This window comes from Amphiprion ocellaris, chromosome 10 (genome assembly GCF_022539595.1).
Source record: "Amphiprion ocellaris isolate individual 3 ecotype Okinawa chromosome 10, ASM2253959v1, whole genome shotgun sequence".
In the NCBI taxonomy this organism is placed as follows: domain Eukaryota; kingdom Metazoa; phylum Chordata; class Actinopteri; family Pomacentridae; genus Amphiprion; species Amphiprion ocellaris.
Genome location: NC_072775.1, coordinates 28,647,742 through 28,668,521, shown reverse-complemented (window position 1 = coordinate 28,668,521; position 20,780 = coordinate 28,647,742). Strand labels below are relative to the sequence as shown.

The following is a 20,780-nucleotide window of genomic DNA, read 5'->3' as shown; positions in this document are numbered from 1 at the left end:
TATGTAGTAGCTGATGCTACTGAGGATTTCAAATCAACAGGGACAGACGGGTATAGGAGTCAAAGCAGGCAGAAGAAGCAGATTCTCCGTGAAGGTGAAAGTCATCTTGAGGGGACAGTTGGTCGTGATAAAAGGGGGTAACCTCAATGCAGTTGTTGAGAAGATGTTGGCAGACAAGCATGTGTTTCAAATAATCTGTCAAGGACAACTGTGTTTCGAAGCCAGGGTATAGATCATGTGAGTGAGAGCAAGTGAAAAAAATTAATGATGTGAAGAGATGCACAATGCATATTTCATTTGTCCCAGAAAGAGAAGCAGTGATCATTTGGTGGAGGAGGAGTTTTGTTTTTATATTTGTCATGTTTGCAATACTTGGGAGGCAAAAAAAATAGTTTTTTTGCGTTTTTTTCTTTTACAGAAAAACTGTTTAAAATAATTTTTAAAAGGATTGTTTTAACATTTTTGCTGTCATTTTCCAAAGAGAAAGGGAAGTAAAACATCTTCATGTTTATAATTTTTCTAACATTCCCCTTTCAGAGCTGTTGTTGTATTTTATGTTTTTAAGCATATGAGGGACCAAAACACATTTGAGTGACCTTTATAAAACTAAACAGTGCAATAAAATATTGTCTTAACTGAGAATTACAAAAAAAACCCCAAAACAAAACATCATGAAAAACATTTATTAGGTTCAGATGAAAAATAAAAGAAGCAGATATATAAATTGTTAATTAAAACTCTCATAACAGTCATTTTGAAGACTTAATGTAATTAAAAAAACAGGTGTAAGAAACTGTCGCTGATGAATGACAGAAGCAAAATACACACACACACACACACACACACACACACACACACACACACACACACACACACACACACACACACACACACACACACACACACACACACACACACACACACACACACACACACACACACACACACACACACACACACACACACACAGTCCCCCTCCCAAAACCTAAAAACTACACAAGCTGTTTCACATTAATTCTTGAATTTTCTGGATGCCTAAACTGAATACAATGTGTTGTGAATCCAGTCCAATAGGCCATAATGCAAACAGAGGAACACAGGAGAAACAGATTGTTTCCATTCTCATTTCGTTAAACAAATCCATAAAGGTCTACTCCCTTGCCATGGTTAATTGCTGTCACACTTTATCAAGCTGCCAAAGTAAGCAGTCACAGTCTTCAGCTTGTTATTCAGGAAGTTCTGCTCCACCTCCACCTTCCCTCCCGGACCTGCCAAAGATACCACCTGTGGAGAAGTGGTCATTGAGAAACTATATTAACAGACAGGTGTTGATAAATAATGTCTACACTAAATTTATCAATACATGCTGCTGTAACAGTTTTTGGTTGCAAGTAAAGAATTTGATATGGTCACCCACTGTTTCCTTCATTACATGACCAGTATAATGTACACTCACTGGCCACCTTATTAGGCACACCATGCTAGTAAAAGGCTTGACCCCCTTTTGCCTTCAGAACTACCTGAATTCTTCTTGGCATACTTTCAACAAGGTGTTGGAAACATTTCTCAAAGATTTTGACATGATTAGCTTCCCCATTCTGATGCTCGGTTTGAACTTCAGCAAGTTGTCTTGACTATATCTACATGCCTAAATGCATTGAGTTGCAGCCATGTGATTGGCTGATTAGACATTTCCGTTAACAACTGAACAGGTATACCTAATAAAGTGGCCAGTGAGTGTATGCGGCAGCGTGTTCTCTAAATGAAACCAAATTTAAAAATCCATTTTATATTCTGCTTAAGACTAACCACACCAAATTTGGTAAAAATCTTAACATATGTTTAGCCATTGGCTCCCCAATAATTTATTTATTTTTTTTACAGCTCATATGTTAGCAAATTTGATATAGGCATCCACTGTAATGACAACTTTAGTATAATACTAGAAAATCTGTTAAGAAATTTTGAGCGTCAATGTGTCTGCTATAATCAAGGTATCATTTATATAAGTACATCTTATTTTGCAAAACCAGCATCTGGTACAAACCATGATCAGTTAATTTTAACACAGATGTGCTTTTACTTTGAAAGTGTAGCATAGTTCACACAATCCTGTTGACTTAAATACAAGTGTTTTTTGTGGGCTATGAGACTGAGAATTGAAAACATAATAATCTAATCTAGGTTAAATGTTAGCTAACTAAGCACTGTTACTGGGTATGTACTCTTATTTTGAAAGTCAACCCAAACATACAGATGGTTTGCCCAATAATACATGTGTTTCAGAAAGAGACACAACAAAGTACTGTATATTCCTTTGAACATCAGTGAGATTTTGTTTTGACAGTCTAGTAAAGGGAGAAGTCATGAGGCGGTGCTTGGATTTCAAAAAAGTCCCTGGAAAGCTTTTTATAACACATCAGAACTTGTATTTTGGCAGTGTACTATAACTCAATGCATCCCTGTTAATGTGTTGCTGTCCTTTTTTTTTTTTTTTTTTTTTTTTTAAAGCTAACTAGGGGCTTTTATTTACTAAAGCCCACATACATGAACTTCCCCTTCTCTTAACCTTGTTGGAGTCTTGTTCCTAAAAAAAACAACAACAAAACACCAAAATGCAGCTGTTATAGAACAAGGAATCTTGCCAACATGGAAGGCAAAGTGGAGGAAAAGCTGGTACTGTATGTGTACGAGTACCCCAAGTTATGTGACACAACTTTTGCGGATGTATCGAAATTTGGGGTGGAAAGCCTTCACTTGGAAACAGGTTTCTGTTTGAGCTGGTATGCCAGGTTGTGTTTGAACAGCCGGAGTTTGCCTTTTGGAAATACATGGTTAAACAGAACAGCAACGCCACAAACAAATAATGATCTTCCAAAATATGATACAACTTGTCTTCTATGTAATAGCAAGATTGGTGCTAACACATTCTTCGTAGGACAGGACAAATACATTTTCACGTTTTTGTAAGAAATGGGAAGCTTTCCACTTGAGGGGATGGTGACATCGCCCTGCTGCACTTTTGAAAACTCTGCCTATTTTGCTTATTTATTTGTGACTCTTCATGGGCTGTGCACCAAAGCCTGCGGCAAATACAATGCATACTGTGTCCTGTGTGAAAGGCTCTTTTCTTCTATCAGTTAGCCAATTACCTGTGAGTGATTGGTTACTATGGTGCAGAGGCCAGACAAGATGATCACGGACTAGCCCCTCAAACAATTGGTCAGAAAAAAATATGTCGGATGGAAAAAATTCTTTCACAGTGTGAAGTACAATCTTGTTTTGAATAGGCTGATACATTTTCATGCATGTGCCATATATTATATAGATTTGGTGGCAGGTTAAAAAGACTCACCATTTCTGATTCTGAGCCCTGAGGTAAATAAGCAAAAACTGGAAGTCCTACAACAATGAGATTCACACTAGGTGAAAGAGGACAACAATGCCGACATTTTTGTGTATCAATTGTGTGAAGGAGGCATAGTTCACTGCACTTTGTCATAATAATTTTACTGGTCAAAATTGAAAATTTTACCAAAATTCATAAAAGTTAAACTGTGACTGCATAACAAAACCTAAAAGATATCAAAACATGGATTTAGATGGTTAACATTCCAAGCCTTGTGACATTTTTAATCTTTGAACAAAGTTTCCATTGTTATAAAGTAAATACTGCTATTTCTCTTGCCTGTTGACCATTCATGTACACATAATAAAGATACAGACCTGATCCATGTCAGCATTGCGAGGCAGGAAGTACACTATGTTGTTTGATATCATTTTGGCCAGGCGGAAAATCTCAAATGTGTCTACTGTTAAGAATAAAATATATGACAGTATGTTACATAAATACAGTCTGTGTTTTGGATTCATCTGAGAGTACATTCAGTGTCTTTAGGTCTTGTATACAAAGGTGACATTTTACACTGAGGGCTGTGCCACTTGAGATGTCAGTGTCCAAAAAAAGTAAATGTAAAGACATTGTGCTAATTAGACTATCATATTTCATGTGCCCATATGACAGCTATGTCACAGTGATGTTGCTAGATAAAAGGTCAGGGTAAAAACATTGTAAAAACATTTAGTTTGAGTCTCTGGACACGATGAATACCTACAGCACATTTCATGGACAGTAGTTAAGAACTACGCATTAGACAGACAGTAACACTAGCAGAGGACAGTGGACACCTTCACCCGACTACACCAGAACAGCCCTGCAACAAATACTACTTTTTTGAATCTGACATTCTCTGAACATCTGTATCAGGAGAAAGAGCAAGAAATACATAAAATGCTTATTAAATAATGATTAAATTTTCCCTCAGCAGTTGTGTAATGTAAGTTGGCTTTTAATAAATTTACATTTGCCAAAAGGAGTAAATGAAGAGTTTTGCTTTGTGTGCATTTATGTATCAAAGTATTTTAGAAAACAAACGAAAAGTTGTAATAAACTGCAATTTCTCCTTTAAGTAATCCGTTTCACTCTATCCCCCGGCACCAGGTAAACCACTGTCCCTGAAGCTGTAACATTTTTCCTGTTGGTACATAAAAGGATATCCATCAGGCTCCATCATGGTACTTATGTCAAACACCTCAGCAGTCAGGTAGTCTGGTCCTCCCCATGGTGGTGACAGGAAGACCACATCACCACGCAGACGGGGGGCCAGTTGAAGGAAGTCACCTTGCAGGAAGTCAATTCGGTCTGCAACACTGTAAATCGCAGCATTGTGTCGAGCCATGTCCAACCGTACTGCATCGATATCAATGGCCAAGACTGAGAGTATGACATGAAACATGAGAAAGACACAGTGAATACTCAGACTTTCACTTTGCTGGAGTGGCTGTACAGGGAGTGTAACATTTATAAACCTGCAATGATGAGTCAATCGCTGGATTAAAACAGAAATATTAAAACCTGAGGACAGTTCAGAGGCTTGAAGATCTTTTATTAGCCTATGGATTTCTGTATCACATTTTATACTAATTATGGAGTTCTCACTATAGATTTCTGGGTAACGTCCTGGTTTTTTTAAGCATACTCCATTTGGGTTACATTATTGCTTATCAGAATGCAGAAATGTGGGGGTGTCAAAATTTATTTCTCACCAGAAATTGCATTTCGGTAAAATTACATTTTACAGAAAGTTTTAAAAAGTCATTTCTTCAGTTTTAATTGTTTTGTTATATTACTTGAATCTCTCAGTATTAAAATTGATATTAAATATCCATATGTCCAAATATGTTTTGAAAAAAACACACACAGGTGCTCTTGGTTGTCCTAATTTTTTCATGACTGTAAACTGCATAGAAACACAAGCCTGCATATCTTCTTTTGTTCAAGTTTTAAGTTTAATTAAGAATTAAATATATTCATTAAAGTGTCTTCTTGTAGCCAACTACATTGTTACTGTCACTTTCCCAGTTAATTTTCAGTTCAACACAGTTCCAACAAAAATAACTTAAAGGAGTAATTGAAAGTTCTGTGCTATATTATGCAGCTTGAAACTCAACTGACAGGTAGTCCACTCAACATGCCGGTCTGCTTTGTGTGTCAGTGTCCAGCACAGCCATATTTATTTTTCATTATTATTGAGATTTACATTATTCTTACATTAACACAAGAGCATGAAACACAAATCTAAACATCTCAATCATTTCATACAAAGAAAACACTGATATACGTTGTTTACTACTGAGGACTCAAATCACAAAATCCAGAGGTGGAAGGTTTTAATGCATAAGGTAAGAGGTGAATAGAGGTGCAGAATCACAAACATTCACACACATCTTACCTCTCTTTCCAGTGAGAGCGAACTGGATGGCGTTTCCTCCCACACCACAGAAAGCATCTATGACCAGATGAGAGTCAGAAAAGCTGTGGTCCACCCTGAGGGCGATGTGCTCAGCAATCCTCTCCGGAGTAACAGAGAACCAGCCCTCTGTAACACAATATATGTGTGCAACAGAATTTAGGACATCCTTTGAGTTACAACATTTCCTTCTGGCTCAATGAAATCTTTGTTTTCATTAGAATAAGGCTGTGAGGTTATTTCAACCCCGGCTCTTGCCCTCAAATCTGAATCACTGTTTGTGTTAGTACCACAAACAGTAGCAAGCAAGGCCTCCACATCAAATAGCCAAGATGGATTCAGCTGGAGTCTGGTAGCCACTCAGTGTTTGTCTTCTCTCTTGTTGCCAGTATTAGTTGAATGTCAGTGCTGAATGTCAGTCTGTACAGCTAATATATAAACCAGTCCCTCCAGGATTTCGCGGCCGTTTTTCCAGATTGTTGCGGCCGAAAATGGCTGAATTCGCGGCAGCTTTTCTAAAAAATTGCAATGAAAGTTGCAATGTTTTAAGCTTATCTGTTGCGATTAAATTGCGGGAGACAGTGACAGTTGCTAAAAAGTTGCATTTTTCAGCTTTTAGAACATGTTTCAACATTGTAATTAACAATATTTAATCCAAAATTAATTATATAACGCTCCAACCCATTTACACAAAAGCTGGCATATCATGGTGGGAAATTAGCAGCCAGATACTGGTTCAACATGAAGTGGTTGGTAGATTTAAGGCACAAAATGATCATTTACTATTGAATGAATCACATTTGGACATATCTGTCAGTGGCTTAAAAAGTTAATTTCACATCCTGACACGCATGTATTTACATACACGCATTCACAGCTTGTCACGTCAATTAACAAGAAAAGTGAGAGCACAGAACTCCAGCAAGACTGTTCATTACCTGACCTTGCGGTAAACACAGGTGTGTGTTATGCATGTGTACATACCGAATCATGTGGCATAAATATGTATCGGGTGGTGGGAATTGATGGGACTCAGAAACACCCCCACAATTTAATCAATTGTTCTTTGTATCATTTCTGATATGTCCACAGCGGTGGATTTGTAATAGGATCGCAATGATGTGATTGTCTGCAGGCTGCTGAGGTAGCGTTCACTTGTTGCCATGGTTACCATGCCACTATCAGACGCCATGCCGCTATCTCAATGGGAAATCCTTAACAAATCCGTAGATCCAGACTTTAAGCTGCATCACTGCCAAAATCTAATCACTTGGTCCTTGTGTCATTTCTGACCTTCCCTGAAAATTTCATCCAAATCCCTTAGTCCCTTTTTGAGTAATGTTACTAACAGAGGAATGTTTCATATATGCCGATCGTCACATAACTCTGCCGTGTTCCTTGGTGGAATAATTACTCTAACTTCCCTTCATTCTTTCAGTGCTCCAACAGATCTGGATGCTAGTTTCCATCACTGTGATTTGTCCGGTCTGTGGTCTGCTTGTTTCAGCCATTCTCCTAATAAATTTCATGGTAGAAAAGTGTTTATCAATTGATTTTTTTTTTTGTATTCCACCATAATATTGTACAGGTTGAACAGTTTACTTCCGCTTTGGTGAAGAACATCAGGGAATTAACTGTTTTGCACAGTCTTCAGCAGTAATTTTTGTTGGTAAATGACAGACATTGGAATGGGACATGTCTGCATCTTCAAACCATAAACAAGTAAGTGAATTCAGTGACGTACGTGCATTACGTCTGCGCTGGGGACTGCTATGATTGGTGGAACTCATCGGAGGCGGGACAAAATTGCAGAAAAGTTGCAGTGATTGGACAAAATTGCAAGGTCGCGCAGAATTCGCGGCGATTGGTTGAATTCGCGTGAATTTGTGCGATCGCAACATCACGAATTCCTGGAGGGACTGATAAACGTACGGTTAACAGTTTTCGACCAGCATTTGTGTCTTGCATCATTTATAGTTGCAGAGTTTTTTACCATTGTAAATTTTTATATTCCTCACAAAAAAAAAACCCTGTTGACTGAAGTAGGCAGGACACCATTGTTTCATTTTGTGCTTGAGATAAGTCATGTGCAGTGCTAAACCTTTGCACGCTCAGAATTTGAAGCAGAAAGCCTGAGTTAAACAAAGTTGACAACCATCTTCGTGATACCCCTTATCTCTGATTGGGACTTTAGTTTTTGTTGAGTCAACTTGGGGCTAGTGTTCTCTATCTTTCTGCTTGCTTGTTTTGTCAATTTGCTTGCTTCTCCCACCTTAGTCTGTGTTAAACCCCAGTCAAGCAGTAAGGGCAGGTTTAGAGGTGATGTAGTTTTTAAGTACTTGCTGGAACGGTAATCACATGTTGCAACTTTTTAAGGTGTAAACTCATATAGTATAAAATATTTATTGATTGTGGTGTCTGTGCTAGCGGAACTTATTTCCTGTCATGTTAAGGCCATGGTCATGCTTTCCGTATCCGTGTGACTTACTTTCATCTTCATCTTGTTTGTTTATACACGCTTTCATTGAAGGACCCCAAACACAGTAGGGAGTCTTCATTTCCTAAGAAATCCTATGCTATGTTCACACAGTGAGGGACACCGTGTCCTTGTGCATAGTTCATCTGTTGGCCTGCACACACGAACGTGGAAACCATAAATTGGTCCTTAGTAAGTGAACTGTCAGGAGGTTAAGGTACATGAATTTTAATTGTAAAAGTGAACTTCTTTAAAATAAATAAAAATAAATCAATGAATAAATAAAACTCCTTACCCCCTTGACTGTCATTTCTTATGCTACTGACTTGCAATGGGTGTAATAAGGTAGTAAAGAACAAGATTGATAGATAAACAGATACTTTATTAATCCTGAGGGAAATTCAAGATTGCTTTTTGAGGGTTAAATATATAGATTTTTTGTTGGTAACATTGGAATTAATTTGATGTGCACTTAGCACTAACCTCGGTCGAGCTTAATCCCTTCATCGAACTGAGAGAAGAGTCTGTAGCGTTGAGCCCAGTACTTAGCCAGCTCTGGATCAGCAGCCATCTCTGCTGGGATCTCCTGGTTCCTTCCTCGCCTACCATTCTTCTTCTTTGGCTTCTTTACGTCTTTCATACTCAGTTCTATACAAATAGACATATTATTAATTGTGAGATCACAGCTATTTTCAGCAGAACTGTCTAGAAACATATACCATTAGAATCATTTGACAGACACCGTTTACCTTCAGGCACATCAGACATGTGAAAATCAGGAATTTGTTGGCATGTCAACTGTCTCCAGGGCTGATCCTTTACCTCCTCCTCCCTCTCACTGTCCACAGACCCACTGGCAAAGTTAAAAGGAGTGTTTGGCAGAGTGCATTTACTCCTCTCTGCATCTAAACTGGACGCACAATTACAGCCCTCTTCTTTGAAGCCCTCTTCTTCTTTTTCAACACTCTTCAGCTCCTTGCTCCTCCTTCTCTCTTCTTCTCCTATCACTTCTACAAGAAATGGAGGCTTGACCAGGGATGAGCTTCCTCCTCCCACCTCACACTGGTCAAAGGGAGTCGCTTTCTTGACCATTTCAAGGAAATTTTGGACCTGTGAAACAAACATTAATTTTTTTTGTCTAGTGTGCAGTGTTCAAACTAATACAGGTCTATTTCAGTACTTTGCATTTCTGATTTTTACAAATAATTCATAATAATCATTTAACATATTCCCAGCTTTTCATCTGCAGTATCTTTCTTTGTGGAGTCCGGCCATTGACACAATGCCTGTTTAATGATTTGTGAATATTAGACTCATGAGCAGAGATGCTAACTAGCTCCTGAAAGCCTTGATGCCCTCCTGGGGTTCTTTGTTACCTCGCTGAGGTTTTAGCTTTGTGATTTTGGAGTTGTATTAGCTGGATATCCACTTCTAGGGTGTGCAGCCACAGAAATAAATCATCTCCATGTGTAGACATTTTTTCTAACTGGACTAAACTCTTGGGGTTTCTTGGAAATTCTGCCCAACTAAAGGCAAATCAACAACTTTTAATGGCAAGTCTACTGATATCTATTAAAAATGCATGGTTCATATCAACAGATGCTTCTTAAAAACAGGAGGCGTAAAGTGCTTGAGTGTTTTGTTTTTCCTAAGCCAGAGTAGCTCTAACCAACACTTCAAATCTGGTTTCAGTGCCTAGACTTCAGATTTGCTCCTCACTCAGGTAAGCTCAGTTCACATTCTTTTTCCAAAATGCGCTTGTTAATACTATATCTTTGTTAGACCTCATCAATTAAAATTTAAAGTCTACAACTCAGTCACATCTTGACTGCTTCATTTCAAATTCATTGTGGTAGTGTACAGAGGCACCATTGGCTTGTAAAAAGATGGCCATGAGGTTTTCAGTGAAGAGTATCTAACCTGCACTCTATGTCCCGTCTGCTCAGGGAATAACTGTTGATCCCCCCTGAAGAAGTGCCTCTAGGTGCATGTATCTACAGAACCCTGCATATATCAAGTTGGAAATACCCTACTTTACATCTTAGATGAGCCAGCAGAGACTACTTTCCTAATCCCCTGTCTTACAGACAGCGTAAAGCCTTACAACATTTACAGGTGGTACCTTGCAGATGGGGCTGCTGATCTGTGGCTGTGTGCTGTCTTCATCCATCACAGAGAACCTGGTGTGTTTGTTGATGCTGCAGACTGCTCTCTTATTCCTCTTACACTTTGGACCAGGTCTGCCTTTAAAGCTCATCACACTGTCAAACCTAAGAGGCATGAACAAATACAACTTCCCCTGTGAAACAACTGCTCCAACATGACAAATCACACATGATACGGAGAACTCTCTGTTAGCCTGTTTAATATTAAATATTATCTTAGTTAATATGGAAGTAATGTCCTCAATAATTTTGGAAATGCAATTTTTTTTTTTAAATTTACTTTCTACCCTCAGGTGACAGCATATCACATTAACTGTTTATGGCTAATTTTTTGATCACTGACTGCTCATACTGTAAAAAATGCTTCAGGTTGATCGCGAATGTGCTGGTAATGACTTGCTCATTTTAATTTATTAATTGGTTACTAATTGTCTGATTTGGGTTGAATTCATTGCTTGGTAACTGCTAAGCTGTTGATTTGACTGATTAGCTATTGAATGGCTATCATGCATGATGTATTATTAATAACATTTGGTTTCTCAAACCCTCCACATTTCATGCTAACTATCAAGTAAAACAATTGCTTATTGTCCAAGAGCAGTTGTTTTGTCTCTTTCATTTTTCCAACAAACATATAGCAAGGAGTCAGTTACGAGATCCAGTGAACACAAAGGGACACAGAATAACAATGGTATCAGGAGGAATGGACCAGACTTACCGAGGCTCTGGGTTGTGTTTGAGTCTGAGTTTCCTCCAAGCTTCCTCGGGTGTCAGATGTGGGCTCTCCTCCACATCCAGCTCATGACTGCAGGTAAACACAATATTAGTACTTTAAGGTGTAAACTGACTGTTATTTACAAATCTCTATCTCTTTGTTTTTTAGTCCAGGGAAAGACAACCTGGCCCTCACTGTGAGCACAGAGGAGGTCATGAGGGGGAACCTGTCAAAGACTGCTGGTCCTGATGGTGTCCAGGGGAGGGTACTGAGGAGCTGTGCAGACCAGCTGGCACAGGTTTTTACTACCATCTTTAACCTCTCACTGGCTGCCTGCACAGTCCCCAGCTGCCTAAAATCTGCCACTATTGTGCCCATCCCCAAAAAACTGTCTGTCAGCAGTCTGAGTTATTACAGACCTGTAGCTCTCACTTCAACTGTGATGAAGTGCTTTGAAAGACTGGTGCTGAAGCACATAAAATCCTCACTGCCTCCCAGCCTTGACCCAAGTGCAACACGGGTACTGAACACATAGCTGCTTTCAGTCAACTGTCAACAGTGGAATATATCGCTGCCATTTGTTGTTGTAATGGTTGTTCTTCTCACTGTCTTATCGGCTCCTTTTGTATATATATTTCTACTTTTATTTATTTGGTCTTATTTGTACTTTGCATCACGAGAGTTGTCTTTTATTTTGTTGTACATTGTGTGTGTATAATGACAATTAAAAGCATTCTATTCTATTCTATTCTATTCTATTCTATTCTATTCTATTCTATTCTATTCTATTCTATTCTATTCCAAACATTCTATTTTCTTAGGGCCGTCTATTTTATTGTATTTCTTAGAAACCCATCAGGGGGTAAAGCATGCAGAATTCAAACATAATATCTGCACCTGAAAAATTACTAAGATCTCATGGAAGCCTGGAGTTATCCAGAAACATAAGGGTGCTATAACTACTTTTATGTTCCTTTACAAGCAGCAATACTGAAAGTTTTTCTACTAATTAAACAAGTCAAATGGAATTTGATTAAAATGTAAAAGATATTGAGGCGACAAATATAGGCTTGCAGCGGGGTGTGCTACAAAACATGTCAGTCGGCTTGACAAAGTGCAAGACCCCAATCATAAATTAAGGACATCGCAACAGTGGTTATCAATGTTATTTGTTAACCAGGCTTTCTTATGTAGACTCAGATCCTCACATAAAAGAAGTGACTGATGCCTTGTGTGACTTTTTTATTGCACAAAATGGACTGATCATGTGCCACCTACTTCAGTCAAGAGGCAGAGGTGGTTATATGGAGATCTATAAAGGATATAAACATATATTATGGTAACAGGTACTGTTAGAGCAAATGATGCAAGAGAAGAATGCTGGTAGACAACTATTTATTGTGTAAATTAATATATTTATTTTACCACTCAGTGCACTTGTACAACTAAACATGATACTCACTGCATTTATGTCTGACTGTAATAAATAACCAATAGATTAATCAATTTTCTGTGCTCTATTAGCTGCAGTACCAGCAGTGTAAAATGAACTTGGCAACAAATCAGGACCAAACATAAAAATGTATATTTATGTGTTTTCTGCATCACTAACTGAATACTTGTAAGTACCTGTGGCAACACCATGCATACAGTTTGTGCTACTGTAACTGCATGACTTCTTTCAGTCGGATTAGGTATGTAGAGCTCGATAGGTTTGCAGATATAAAGTATTCCCTTAGTTGTGAATCTGTGTCACTCAGAGAATGGTCATACTTACCTGCGTTTGAGTTTACTGTATCCTCCCCCATCTGGTTTGTCATCATCATCATCATCATCATCATCTCCTCTATCTGGCATCTTTTTCCTTGCGTTATACAGTCTGTCAGGTCTAACAGCAGCCTGCTGGGGATCTGAAGCTGACATACAAATGTCACACACACATACAACATATTTACTATCACAGCTCATACATCACGCGTATATACAAAAAAAAAACATCTCATATCCAGCCAACCCTAACATTATGTCTGAAATACACTTTTAAAAGGATAATAAAATATTGTTCCAAAATTTGAATGATAAAATTGGTTAATATAATTTGTCTTTATTGACAATAATTTACTAAAATGACAATGTCATGTCAAAGTAAAACTGATTTCAAGTATTGTCAATTAATAAAAAACATAAAACGTTAAATAGGTATTTGTATTAGTACTGATCCCCCTTTGGACTGCCTCACCTACTTCAACACAGGTGCAGCCACATGGTGCTAAAGGTTTCAAAATTTGTGAAAGGGAAATAAGTGAATGAGTCTCAAGCGATGATAGTAATAGTAGTGGAATAAAATCACTAGTAAGGGAGGGACACTGGGACAGCTATGACTCCTTTGAAGAAGTTACAAGCTTCAACAACTGAGATGGCAGAGACTGAGCATCCAAGTGTTGGCTGTTCTTCACCAGTCAAAGTGTTATGAGAGAGTGGCAAAGAAAAAAGCCACTGACCATAGCTAACTAAAAGGTCTGTAGGAGACTCTGAAGTCAACTGGAAGAAGGCTCTTTGGTCCAGTGATTCCAACAATGAGTTTTTTGGCCATCAGATGCTGTATCTGGCAGATACCAAACACTACACATCATCACAAATACACCATCCCCACTGTGAAGCATGGTAGTGACAACATCATGATCTGGTGGTGCTTGTAAACATAGTGCATACAAATGAATGCAGCAAAAAATAGGAAAATTCTGGAGGACAATCTGATGCAGTCTGCAAAAGAACTGTGACTTAGGAGAAGATCTGTTTAGCAGCAAAAAAGGCCAAAGGGATACAGCCATACAGCTATACAGAAACGGTTCTATGGTAAATTGTAAATGTTCTGTAGTGGCCAAGTCAAAGCCTAGACCTTAATCTATTTGACAATTTGTAGCTGGACTTGAAAAGGGTTGTTTAAGTGTCCAGGTGTGCAAGGCTGATTGAGACCAATCCACACAAGCTTACTGCTGTAACTGTGGCCACAGGTGCACCTACTGGCTTGATGGGGAATACTTAAGCAATCTATTATTTTACATTTTCTATTTGGAATTAATTGACATGACTTTGTAGAAATCTGTTTTCACCTTCAGGTGAAAGAGTGTTTTTCTCTTATAAAAGATTATAAGGGGAAAAAAAGGCAAACTAAACTGACAATGATTCAACGTCGAAACAAAACAGAACATTTATGGGGGAAATATACAACACACATTAAAAAAAATACTTTTCATAGGTATTGCATGTTAGAGTGAAGTACTCTCAGAAGAGGCAGTAGCAGTAAAAAAGGTTGTATACTTTTGGTCTTACAGTGATTTTTGAAAATGGACAGGACTTGAGATGAATTCAGTATTTTGGTCTACTGGACTGGTGGATCACAGTGAAGAACATTTTGGCTTGAGATTTCCTGTCTCGCAGTAACATTCACTTGCATAACTTTAATTTTAGTTAGATAGTTTTGGAAAATTCTCACACACAAGAAAGTCATATTCTCAGTAATAAACAAGTGTGTCAAGTTCAAGCAGTTTTTATACTCAAGAATCTAATTTGCCTTAAGTTTCCTCAGATTTTAAATCACAAAAAAGTTTTGCAAACAACAATCTTTGCCAATTCTCATATCGCACATCCTAAGACGAAAAAAATGACACTATATAAATTTTGTGTTAAAACATAAAAGACAAAACAGTCTGCATGTTAACATAACAATGGCAGTGCACTACTGACAGTGCCACACATGCATAAACACACACACTTAGTTATTACCTGTTTGTTCAGCTGTGTTCTGCTGTGAGGAGGCAGCACATCTCTTGCGATCATTCCCACCATCAGAAGGATCATCTGACCCACAGAGCTCGCTCTCTGACTGTTGTTTGGTATCAGCCACACTCACGCACTGTCTGTCACTCTGATCACCTGTCTTTAATATGCAGGTCTGTTCAAACAGATCATTCAAAACCTCAATGTCATCTTCTCTTTTTTGGCTCTCAGCTTCAGTTTCACCCTTCCTTTGCCCAGCTGACTGTGCTTGTATATCTCCGTCCATCAACCCTGCCGCTTCTTCCCCACCAGTGTTCCCATTACCAACAGACTGCTCAGTGGTCCAGCCCTGTGCTGCCCAATACATAAACAGCTCCCAGTAAGAGTAATAGGTCTCTGCAGCATGCTTGTCCCAGGCAGCCTTTGTATCTGGGTTATCCCAAGGAGCAGTCACTGTTCCAGGGTCTACCGCAAACAGCAGTTCAGTCTCTGGATGTTTCTCAAGCCAGTTGCTCCATAGCAGAGTTTCTCCCTGTTGAGCTTCAAGGGGTACAGAAGAAATGGATAAGAAAAAAGAAGCAACTTGTAGTTTGAGATTTGGAATGGTTTCTCTAAACTTCATTTATGCAACATATGACCACCTGCTACAAAGAGAAGTTCCATACTTACATCACACAAAATAAAAACATTAATTTCGACAATACAATTGTGTAAAAGTGCACAGAATGAGATTACAATTGTAATCTTCACGTCTCACTTCTTACCCCAGTAGTTTTCCCACTCAGCATCTTGAATCCCTCCTGTCACCAGTAAATCACACACCACCGGCTCATCAGCTATGTAAAAAAAATACATAAATAAATAAAAATAAAAAAATCACTAAGTAGTATTAAATCACAATAGAACACTGAATACGTAACAATAATATTCATATTTACAGTCATGAACAATGTTTACATACACTCATAAAGACCATGAACATCATGGCAGTCTTGAGTTTCCAGTGCCTCCTGTAACTCTTCTGTCACTGAAACACATGCATCTTCGTTTCAAATAAAAAAGCAATAATGCATTTTGGTAATTTCATGGATTTAATACAGGTCTATTGGAAATATGACAAAATTGAAAAATATAGATAGAGCAACTTGAATTACCAGTATTGGTCATGCAGAAAATTGCGTTAATCAGTGCTTTCCTTAGCGACACATTCCATCATAGAAAATTAAGAGTTGTAAAAGCCATTCTAAATTCATGGTCATGACCATTTGGTTGACGACTGTAGAAATAAATATAATAAAAACATACATGAATACTAAATAAATAGAAACAAATCAACATCTTTCATGAGCGTTTTAAGAAGTAATTTCAAAGATTTGTTGGATGCTGTTAATCCCCTCGTTTCAAGAAATAGACAAAACTGTACATAAGCTGATAAGCCAAATATTGCCCCTTTCAGACATGGGATATGGGGCGTTTATCAGTCCTTATTAGGTTATTGAGGCTGATATTTGGTAATTTTCCAATTATCTGTATTGCTATTTTTAATGACCTATTATTGTTAAATAATTTAAATGTGTGACTTTTGGCCCTGATGCAGCCAGTTCGCACTCTCTCTTTATTGTCCCTCTGTGGTTTCAAGCAATGCTCACTCACATTCCCACATCTAACAGACATTTCAGCAGACATTCAACAGAAACACAAGCTGCAAAAACTGAACAACAAGCACTGCTGTTGCAACTGTTGCTGTTACATTAGCTACTGTTTCAGTGGCTAAGGCTATGCTACCTGCTAGCAGCTAAGTTAGGAGGCAGCCAAAGATTATCCTGAAAGAGTGTCTGGAAAACAACAACAAATAATGCTTTAAGATATGAGCCTTAGTGGGTAATAGAAGTAATAAGAGTGAAAGTTTCTCCCTTTCTGGAGACACATAGGGATCAAATTGCTGTCTTACGCAGCAGGTATTATTTATTAAATACATTCAGGGAGAATGGTTCTAAGCAGGAAGCAACAAACGTCATGTCCTATTGACGTTTTGTGGGGGAAAAATTCAAATTTTGTTCATTTTTGGTGAATGTTATTAATCTAAGATGTTTGTGTCTTTGTCATGACAAAGTTTAGTTTTATGGACATTTCAGAGACAAGAAATCGTAGAGCGAAGTGATTGAGAAAGGTGTTATGATTTTTGCACACAAACTGGGCATTAGCGCTGTGTTGTGTTTTTTGAGTAGTGGTGCCAAAATGTGGAAAAATCCTTCCATTAATCATGTCACACAAATTGAAATACTGCCATTTGTGCGAGCCTCTCTCTTCATTTCAGACTGATGTCGTGCTGGAACTGATATGGAAATGGTACAAGGTCCAACCTAGTAAGATTGCCGATGCAACTTTCACAGAGACATAATGAAGGTGCGCATTCAGGCATATAAAGTATGTCTGCAGTGACTTTATAAGAAACCTGGTAAAGCTACATAGTTGCACATTCTTTTTCTCTTGAATAAGGTCTTTTTCATATAAGAGGTCTCAGTAAACTCTTCTATGAATATTGGTAATTAATAATAATGACTCAAAGTTATTGTATTACCTTTGTTGTCAACCTCTAGATCGTATTGACCTTTTTCCTCTTCAGCTGCTTCATCCCAGCATGTGACAGCCATCCTGTTAGACCTCCTCCCCTGTCACATGACCAAAAGTAGCAGCACAAACTGCTCAAATTTTTTTTTTTAATTTAGTTGATATTTCACAAAAAGTAATTTTAACAGCACATCATTACACAGACATGTTGCGAAAGGGAAAGTGCGGCAGCAGGTCTGACTTACCACTGTCCTTTTATCAGATGAGCTGACAAAGGCCAAAGGCAGACCCATGCTGGCCATAAGCTGAGTCTCATCATCCAGCATCTCCTTCTCAGCCTCCTCTTCTTTATCGTCTGCTTCTGTAAGTTAAGGGAAAACCTGTGTTAACAGAATAATTGTCAATCTCCAAAAATTACGGCGGCAATCTTACTAGGTAAGCCTGGTGGCTGAGCCTTGGGGCCTCGTAGGGCTTGTTTGGGCACAGCCCAAAAAAGTAACACGGGGCCACTGCCCAGTGGGCCCACCACTCACTGGGCTGGAAATCGGGGTCGGGGCCTATACTTACCAGGCAGTAGACAGGAGCAGCCTAAGCACACTGCCCTCTGGTTGCGCAGACTGGTTTTGGGGATGGGTAATGTCACCTCATTGGCGGGGAAGGAAGCTGAGCTGGTGCGGGAGGTGGAGCATTACCGGCTAGATATAGTTGGGCTCACCCTCCACACACAGCAAGGGTTCCGGAACCAAAATCTTGGAGAGGGGTTGGACGCTCTCGTTTTCCTGAGTTGCTCAGCGTAAGAGGCACCAGGCAAGTGTAGGGATACTCGCAAGACCCCAGCTGAGTACCGATCTGTTGGAGTTCTCCCCAGAGAGCAAGAGTATCACCTCCCCACGGCTGTATGTCACGGAGGAGAAAGCTCTGACTGTTGTTTGTGCTTATGCACCGAACAGCAGCTCAAAGTATTCTGCCATCTTGGAGTCTCTGGAAGGGGTGCTACCTGGGGACTCCATAGTTTTCCTGGGGGACTTCAATGCTCACGTGAGCAATGACAGAGAGTGTACCTGATACCAGAGCACCTTGGGCCAAAGGTCGATGACTTTGTAGTTGTGTCATCAGGCCTGCGGCCATATGTCTCGGACACTTGGGTGAAGAGAGGAGCAGAGCTGTCAACTGATCACCACCTGGTGGTGAGTTATAGACGATGGCAGGGAAGGCTGCCAGACAGTCCTGATGAACCCAAACATGTAGTGAGGGTGAGCTGGAAATGTCTGGCAGAGGTCCCTGTCTGTGGGGTTTCAACTCCCATTTCTGGAAGAGTTTCTCCTGCATCCCGGGGGAGGTTGAGGACATGGAATCTGAGTGGGGCCTCCCAGCAAACAAGTGTTTGCGATACACTGCCCTCTGCAGTTTGGGAGCAGACACCGCATGGAGTATAAAGTCACACACGGTCTCTTGAGTGGATTTCCAAGCGTCTCATTTCCACGCAGCATGTTCTTGCAGAAAGCATAACCCAACTTTTATGTGACGATTGGCGTACGTTTGTCCTTCCATCTATTTGTCTGCACAACATTACTCAAAAAAAAAAAAAAAAAAAGGACTTGGATGAAATTTTCAGGGAAGTTCAGAAATAACTCAAGGGCCACCTGATTAGATTTTGGCAGTGATGTGGCTTATAGTCTGGATCCACAGCTTTGGTAAATATTTCCGTATCATTGTGAGATAGTGGCACAGCGCCACTGTAACTATGACAACAAGTGAACACTGTGTCTGCTGCCTGCTGAAAATCACATGATTGTGATCCTACTACAAATCGACTGTTACAGACTTATCGGGACTTATCTGTCCAAAATCATACAATGACTGAGCACCCTGGCATCTTCCCCTGGCTTCAAAAATCTGTTCTCTATGCTCCTGATATCAGCGCACATTACTCCGTGAAACCGCATGAAACTCTGGTATGGACTCAACTGCAGCTGGATCTCAATGTCTTTACCACCCCCACTCTACTTCCCATTGGCTAGTGATATTGTTTGGTTGAGATCAAAAGGTGCATTCCCCTCATTCCATTGGTAGACAAACTTGACCTTTTTTTTTCCCAAGCCAAATGCTGCAATGCTGGAAATCTGGCACATGTCAGAATACTTTAAGCCATGTCTACAAGATTAATGAAACAATGTTACCTATCTAGTACCTGAAAAAGGCTATAAAGTACACACTGCACTGTGTAATCATTTTGACTTCAGGCCCTATCAAAGCAATTCGAGTGTTAAACATAATAAAATATCATGACATACCTTGGACTTCAGTGTTTGCTTGGGCAGAGGAGAGCTGTCTGTTATCGGAACGATATAATTCTCGATCCCTGCACGCAAACAGAAACACAAGATCTCATCACATCAGCTGATGGAGGCCAAAAACTCCACAGTTTCTTCCATACTTCAATGTGCAGCACTGCTGATTTACAGTTAAATTTGCTCATACATCCAAGACAATAGCTAGTGCAAGCCCAACAAGGTCAGATATTGTTGGAGAAACTGTGGAAATAAATGGAATGATATTTTCAATGTCTTCATCTACAGCATTTAAAAAGATACAAAAGCACCCCTGGCTTCTTTCTGGAAGGCTTTGAGGAGAGGGATGAAATGTATTTGTTACAAATTTTAATGATATACTGGAGGATTTAGGTGTATTACAATTAGATGGCTGAAACCTGACCTGTCAGAATACGTTTGTGCCTGTGTGTACATATAGATTCGTGTGTGTGAGCAAGCAAGCGTGTGTGTGTAAGAGAGAGGGGGAGATAAGGGAAAATAAGAAATATAGGAGAGCTCACTGCACGAAGGCTCTTGAGCAGCGACAGTGAATCGTCTCATCCCCATTAGACGAATGTCTCCTACTTAAGATGATATCCGCCATCACTGTGAATCTGCTCCGCTCCAGCATCATCGTGGTCAGCTCAATAATCTCACGCGCACAGCAACACGGAAACACACGTCCACAGACTGGCCAGCTGCTCACGTCTTAAACCAAATGCAGGTTCACTTCAGTAGGCTCATTTCAAAGGAGACACAGCGATGCATACTGAATCACTGGTGGCCGCAGTACAATGGAAGCAGGATCTATTCTGTCTTGTTGTCCGGACGTCACGGAGACGAAGGCAACGATAATCTCACGAGATCTAAACAGTTGCAGTTTTTGGAGACAGGCGCCCTGCACGGCCTCAAGGCATGATGGGAAACGCTGCCTGTCAACTGATCTTCTTC

At 39.5% G+C, this 20,780-nt stretch overlaps 1 protein-coding gene across 5 annotated transcripts; it reads right to left on the bottom strand.

The window, feature by feature from the left end:
• Positions 1-669: 669 nt before the first annotated feature.
• tgs1 (trimethylguanosine synthase 1) lies at positions 670-20,745 on the bottom strand. Of its 5 annotated transcripts, none has more exons than XM_055014097.1 (16): positions 20,351-20,745; positions 19,812-19,879; positions 17,763-17,878; positions 17,528-17,618; positions 15,908-15,988; positions 15,711-15,782; positions 14,953-15,486; positions 12,944-13,082; positions 11,170-11,256; positions 10,409-10,556; positions 9,036-9,396; positions 8,770-8,934; positions 5,793-5,939; positions 4,558-4,774; positions 3,727-3,805; positions 670-1,284 (listed from the first exon to the last, which is right to left on the bottom strand). In XM_055014097.1, exons 1-16 carry the CDS (start codon positions 20,461-20,463, stop codon positions 1,168-1,170), a joined length of 2,535 nt encoding a protein of 844 aa, XP_054870072.1. In that variant the 5' UTR covers positions 20,464-20,745; the 3' UTR covers positions 670-1,167. The 5 variants fall into 5 exon arrangements, with proteins under 5 accessions (XP_054870072.1, XP_023140054.2, XP_023139975.2 ...); XM_023284286.3 differs by having other exon boundaries at positions 15,908-15,973; positions 17,558-17,618; positions 20,351-20,744; XM_023284207.3 differs by having other exon boundaries at positions 15,908-15,973; positions 20,351-20,743.
• Positions 20,746-20,780: the final 35 nt, after the last annotated feature.